Source organism: Sphaeramia orbicularis, chromosome 8, assembly GCF_902148855.1.
Source record: "Sphaeramia orbicularis chromosome 8, fSphaOr1.1, whole genome shotgun sequence".
NCBI classification, from domain to species: Eukaryota; Metazoa; Chordata; class Actinopteri; order Kurtiformes; family Apogonidae; genus Sphaeramia; species Sphaeramia orbicularis.
In genome coordinates, this window is record NC_043964.1 from 6,615,791 (window position 1) to 6,623,046 (window position 7,256).

At 40.5% G+C, this 7,256-nt stretch overlaps 1 protein-coding gene across 1 annotated transcript; it reads left to right on the forward strand.

Moving 5' to 3' along the window:
* Positions 1 to 2,357: 2,357 nt before the first annotated feature.
* Positions 2,358 to 5,223, forward strand: pirt (phosphoinositide interacting regulator of transient receptor potential channels). Its single transcript, XM_030140878.1, has 2 exons — positions 2,358 to 2,486; positions 4,800 to 5,223. Exon 2 carries the CDS (start codon positions 4,816 to 4,818, stop codon positions 5,221 to 5,223), a length of 408 nt encoding a protein of 135 aa, XP_029996738.1. The 5' UTR covers positions 2,358 to 2,486; positions 4,800 to 4,815.
* Positions 5,224 to 7,256: the final 2,033 nt, after the last annotated feature.

The window sequence follows — 7,256 nt, forward strand, 5'->3', positions numbered from 1 at the left end:
AGATAGATAGATAGATAGATAGATAGATAGATAGATAGATAGATAGATATTTAAAGTGTAATATAATGAAAAAAAAACTGTCCAGTAATTTAAAAAAACAGGAAATAAAAGGATGATGAAAGAACTACAAAATGACGACAAAAAACATGACCTTATTTGGAAAATTCCTAAAAAAAAAAAAAAAAAATACAACAAAAGTATTGAATGAGCTGAGTTTAATGAGTTTATTATTAGAAAAACGACACCAGTGACCGATGACACGTTCAGTCAGAGGTGAGGCGACCCCGCCCTCTAGTGGACACAGAGGCTCGGTGCGGGTGCAAAGCATGATGGGAGTGAGGGGTGGGGCTGAGGGCGGGTGTAATGGTGTTAAAGTGTGAGATCGAGTTCAGATCGATGAGCATGAAGTGACACGACAAACAGATAATGGAATGAAACAAGCCCAGATTGGATGAGTGGACGTCTGACGCACGGATCAGTCCAGGAATTCAACCCTCAACCCTCTGTCATCCACTTAAACGGACGTTTAATACATGGACTCATGTTCACAGGAGTCAGTCCAGACACAAACTGTGGATTCATGGGTTTATTCCAACTTTAAAGACGAATAAATGGAGTTTATCATGTGTCATAAAGGGTTAAAAAGCGGATGTTGAAAGAGGAAAAGGATGAAAGAGACAAAAAAAAAGAGCAGAAAAGATGTAGAAAAATAAAAGAATACAGTCGAGGGAAAGACAGAGAAAGATGAAGAGGATGGAAAAAGGAAGAATGATTAAAAAAAAAAAAAAAAGACTATTAAAAACTAAATCAGGTTGTGGATCCATTAAATAAATCCAATTAACTCAGGAGTCATTTAACCCTTAAAGACCTGGAACTTTTTTTTTTACGTTTTTACTCCACATTTAACTTTTCTGAAGCAGTTTATCACCTTTAACTATAATATTTTTATTATCCTCTGTGTTTAGTATTTTTTTCAGCGAAAATCCTGTATTTTCTTATATTTAATTAACTGATTATGTAGATGTTCATTAAAGATCAGTGTAAATTTAAATATGGATAAATGAATATATTATTACTATAGTACTATAAAGGACAATATAGAATATTATATTTTGTGTGTGTACATATATATATATGTATATATATATATATATATATATATATATATATATATATATATATATATATATATATATACATATATATATATATATATACACAAATACATGTAGACACAAAAAATACACAAAAACACTCAAAAAATACACAAAAATACACACAAAAGCACAAACAACAACAGAAAAATGCCCAAAAAATACATACAAGTACACAAAACTACACACAAAAACACATTAAAATACACACAAACATAAATAAACCCCCACCCAAACCCCCTAAACTCCTCCTAACTTTTCTAAAACCCTGGTTCTTCTTCTGTGGTTTTCTGAGTTTTTTGTTCCGTTCTGCTCCACAGATGCATCGACCTCATGACACACAAATGTCCACTTTTGCAGATGGACGCTGGACGCTGGAGGCCACGGATGCATCGATCTGAGCCCACACATGGAAACACTGCATGTGCGCGGCTGTATGTGCACGTCTGCGCGTACACCTCTGCATATGCACGTCTGCACGTGCACGTCTGCGCGTACACCTCTGCATGTGCACGGCTGCACGTGCACGTTTGTACGTGCACGTTTGCATGTGTACGGCTGTGTGTGCACAGCTGCATGTGCACATCTGCACGTGCACGGCTGCACATGCACGTTTGCATGTGTACGGCTGTGTGTGCACGTCTGCGCGTACACCTCTGCATGTGCATGGCTGCACGTGCACGTTTGCATGTGTACGGCTGTGTGTGCACGGCTGCGTGTGCACATCTGCACGTGCACGGCTGCACATGCACGTTTGCATGTGCACGTTTGCATGTGCACGGCTGTGTGTGCACAGCTGCGTGTGCACATCTGCATGTGCACGTCTGCTCCCTTCTGCTTCAGTCCACTCATGTCCAGTCTCGGTCCTCATTCACTGCTTGGACATTCGTCCACACACTGAACCCAGAGCTCCAGGTCTATGAGGCTGGTTTTGGGGTGGGGGGGTCTAAGGGGGGGGGGCACTGATGGACGTCCTCTGGGGACCAGGGGGCGGGGTCCAGGGCGGTGGAGTCTGAAGGATCCAGGAGGAGCTGGAGATACACTGGAGATACGCCAGAGCATCACCGTCCACTGGGTTTACTGGGTTTACTGGGTTTACTGGGTTTACTGGGATTAACGGGGTTTACTGGGTTTTTACTGGGTTTACTGGGTTTAATGAGTTTACTGGATTTACTGGGTTTAACTGGGTTTACTGGGGTGGACACCCCTGTGGACGCCCCTGTGGACGTGTCTTCTCCACAGCTGAGGAGGTTTTTCTGATGGTTACGAGCTTAAAACTCACCAGAGATTCTTCAAAACCAACCAGGAGAAAAGCAGTTCCAGATTTTAAAGGTAAGATTTGGATGAAGTCTATGGAAAATAATGAAGATTTAAGGGAGTTTGGAAACATTTATTTAAGTTAAAATGGATGATTATATAAAAAAAAAAAAAAAAGGAACGAAAGAAAGAAAGAAAATAAACCGTGGACATGTTTGTTTGTTACAGGATGGAGTTAAATGAATGTTCAGATAAGATAAGAATAAGATTATTTAAGATAAGATAAACGATAACATAATTTAAGATGAGATGAGATAATTTAAGATATAATAGCATTTAAGATAAGATAAAATAAATGATAAGGCAATTTAAGATGAGATAATTTAAGATAATTTAAGATATAAGAAGAGAACTTAAGATAAACGATAAAGGAATTTAAGATAAGGTAAGATAAGATAATTTAAGTTAAGATAAAATAAGATGAGATCATTTAACATAATTTAAGATATAATAAGACAATTTAAGATAAGATAAACGATAAGAGAATTTGAGATTAGATAAGATAAGACAAGATAAGATAAAATAAGGTTTTATGGGGAAATTTAATACATTTTCAAAAGAAAAGAAAAAAAAGAGGTCAAATAAGATAAGACTTTATTTAAGGGTAAATTTCACTGTTAACAATAAAATACAACTAAGAGCAGAAAAAAACAGCTAGAAAAACAAGAGAAACATTAAATATAGAGAAAATACAGAGCATCTGCTGTTTGTATAAATGTTTATATTCATGTAGATTTAAATCTGATAAATGAACGGATGATGATGATGATAATGATGATGATGATGATGATGATGATGGTTGATCGTAGCCTCTGTTCCAAATGTTGTCATTGTTTATTAAATTTGTATCTTTATCATCTGTTTTTTTTAATCGTCCGTCGGTGCCGTTCGGTCCAAATCAGTTTAATTTTCCAGACAAATGCAATTCTGTTCCTGTCGTTGAATCATTTCACTGTTTACGAACATCGGACCGTTTTTATTTCATGTTCTATACAATATTTAAGCCCAGTATCGACTCTGTTAATCTAAAATGTGAATGTAGTTATGATAAAACAACGATAATGAACATAATTAACCCCGATAATGACAGATAATAAGCCCCGCCCACCTCAGTCGAATTAAATCATTGTCCGATATGATCAAAGCTTCAGGAACATTCGACCTTTATTTTCTTCTGAACCAGAATTCGTTAAATTATTCCATAAACTGTGGCCACGCCCACCTTTGGACTGACACGAACTCTATAAAAATAATGAATTAAATGTATTTAATCACAGATTAAAAACATCAAAAATCACATAAAACTGTTCATGTTCTTAAATGTGACCTGGACGTTCAGACTGAAGACGAACTGGAAAATATCAGGTACAGATCAGATTTAGGACCACATATGAAAGTGGTCTGGGTCAGATTTAGGACCTCATACGAACGTGGTCCGGGTCAGATTTAGGACTGCATACAAAAGTGGTCCAGGTCAGATTTAGGACCACATCTGAAAGTGGTCTGGGTCAGATTAGTGCTGTTCAGACTGTCTGTAACAGATCAGATCCAGGTCGCATATGGACACATTTACATTCAGTCTGAACTTAGCCTAATTTTCTTATTTTTCTACAGGCCTTTTTCCAGTGTAATTATTTCCATGTATTGATCCAATTAGTGCAGGGGTTCCTAAAGTGGGGTATCTGTACCCCCAGGGGTACTTGAATTTTTAACTTTTTTTTGGGGTAAAAATCCATTAAATAAGTCATCATGTACCGAGTACAAAACCATTAAATAGAATTAAAGCTGAAATATAAAACACAATAAATACATTCATATAATAGTTTTATTGTCAATCATCTTGTTGAAGCTTTGGAAACATTTGAAGAACATTTATGTTTTATATGATTCAAAATGACTATATTTGAGTAGATAAGGAGTTATTTTTATGTTGATGAAAGGTTCTTTTATTAATTAATGACCAAATTATTTATTTTTCTTATCAATGACAGAGGGCACTTTTCAGTTTATATTTTACACAAAATTTACTTTAAAACATTTGTTATTTTTTATATATTACAGTTAAATATATGTTGTTTGTTTATGAAGTTTTGTAAATATAAACAGACCCCTTTGGAACAGGAACACATTTAGACTTTTTTATTTCAATCAAAAATGCTGAAGTGAGAGTCGGGGGTGCTTAGATACAAAAGTCTATTAAACCGTTCCATCAGTAGGTGGTTTTGGGTCTTTGTGGGTTAATAACATTGATACCCCCCAGTGGTTCCTGTGGTGGGAACATCCAGGTTCTGGTCCAGACGTTGACCGCTGTCCCCTGTCGTCCTTCAGACCCAGGCAGGACGCCATGACCGGCAGCCCGGAAAACATCCCCCTGGGGGAGTGCACCCTGTCCCAGTCCCAGGACCAGCTGACCCCCCCCAGCCGCACCGAGAGCACCGTGTTCAGCCTGTCCCGCAGCGACTCCCTGTGGCCGGCCGAGGCGTCCCGCGACCGCTGCCAGGTCTTCTGGTTCCCCATCCATCTGATGTCAACCGGCGGCAGCTTCCTGGCGTGCGGCGTCATCATCAGCGGCCTGTACTTCGCCGGACACTGCCGGAAGGTCACCAACATCCTGGGACCCGCCCTGCTGTCCATCGGCCTCATGGTGTTCGTGGTGGGCGTGGTCCTGATCCCCATCACCAAGGAGAACAGGAAGCAGTCCAGCATGAAGAGGCCGCTGACCTACTACCGCCCCCCGGTGTTCAACCTCTGAGCGACAAAGAACTGACACCGAAAAACGACACCGAAAAACAACACCGTGGTGACGTTTGAGTTGATCTGCACTACTCCAGTCTGCATGGCATCGATCTGCATCAGTGTTTGGCTTTAATCATTGTTGTCTCCGTCGGACTCGGCTGGAAATGAACAGAATGGAGCTGATTTTATAGTAGCAACAAGACTCTAATTACCTCCGAGGTTATGTTTTCATCGTGGTTTGTTTGTTTGTCTGTTAGCAAGATAAGTCAAAAAGTTATGGATGGATTTGGATGAAATTTTCAGTAAAAGTTGATACCGGCACAAGGAACAAATGATTCAGTTTTGGTGGTGACCGGGGGGGGTTTCCAGTTCATGGAACCGACTCGACTTGACTCGGGTACCAGGTCCTATTCCTGGAGGTCGTTTTCATTACAAGATACTACCGACTTTAGAGTACCTGGTTGTCATAGCGACGCTGTGTGTAACTTCCATATCGTTTGCTCTGAGTTGCTGATAAACTCGTTCGTTGTTGTTCCGTCAAACTCACCTGAATCTTTTCATCGTCCACCAACAGCACAAATGTCCGAACCTCCTGGACCAGCCATGGTGCCATCATGGATTAACCTACCGATATATTTACGGTAAACTTCGGAATCTGTTTTTTAAAAATGGCGGGTTGCGCATTGATGGCACAATGACAACTCTGTCCAATCAGTGGTCTACAGTGTTTTCTCGTCACATTTTAGTTTCTCTTCACCTGTTTTGGAAACTTTGCTGAGCAAGTACTAAAAAACTAGAACTGGGTACCAGATTCCAAGTTCTTTTTCGTAATGGAAACGCAAAAAGTCCAAGTTGAGTCGAGCCGGTACCATGCCACATTAAAAAATGACCTAAAATTCACATCGTAGTGTTTCCAATAGAGATCTGAGAAGTTCTACCAACGGTGTCGATGTATTGGATTGAACAGATATGACGTGAATTTATTTCCAGCGAGTTATATGACCACTGGAGGGAGGATGAGAACCATAAAGAAACAACTGTCAGAATCAAAGAACACAAGTGGTTGTTTTGGACTCAGCTGTAAAGGAACAGAATGGAGCTGGACGGTAAATGTCAGCATTTCTTCTACACGGGTGAGTTTGACTCTGAGGCTAATGAAGGTATAAAGTTATTATGGGATGTTCTGTTACTAAGTTGCAGTTCTGAACTTGTTTGTTGGATTCCAATCTGATCTTTAGTTCAATTATTGATGACACAAACCGAACAGAAAACCGGTGATTGGTGGTTTAACTGTGGCTGTTTTCAGTCTGAAAACAGAGCTAAGCTAACAGAGCTAAGCTAACAGAGCTAAGCTAACAGAGCTAAAATAATCCAGCTCGTCAACATTGTAAGACACAGTGTTATTTTATCTGCTGTTAAAATAAACATGGCATCGTTTTGCATCATTGACCCTTAGGAAATAAAAACCCCAGTGATATTTGGAGGACATGGATGTGGACGAGGACTTGGACTTGGACATGGACTTGGACGAGGATGTGGACGAGGACTTGGACTTGGACGAGGATGTGGACGAGGACTTGGACATGGACTTGGACTTGGAAGAGGATGTGGACGAGGACTTGGACATGGACGAGGATGTGGATGAGGATGAGGACGTGGACTTGGATTCGGACTCGGACAAGGGCGAGGACTTGGACGTGGACAAGGACTTGGACAAGGATGTGGACGAGGACTTGGACGAAGACTTGGACGAGGACATGGACAAGGACTTGGACATGGATGAGGACATGGACGTGGACAAGGACTTGGACAAGGATGTGGACGAGGACGTGGACTTGGATGTGGATGAGGACGTGGAAAAGGACGTGGACTTGAACGAGGATGTGGACGAGGACTTGAACGTGGATGAGGACTTGGACATGGACAAGGACGTGGATGAGGACAAGGACTTGGACGTGAACAAGGACTTGGACGTGGACTTGGACGAGGACTTGGACATGGATGTGGATGTGGACGAGGACTTGGACGTGGACTTGGACTTGGATGTGG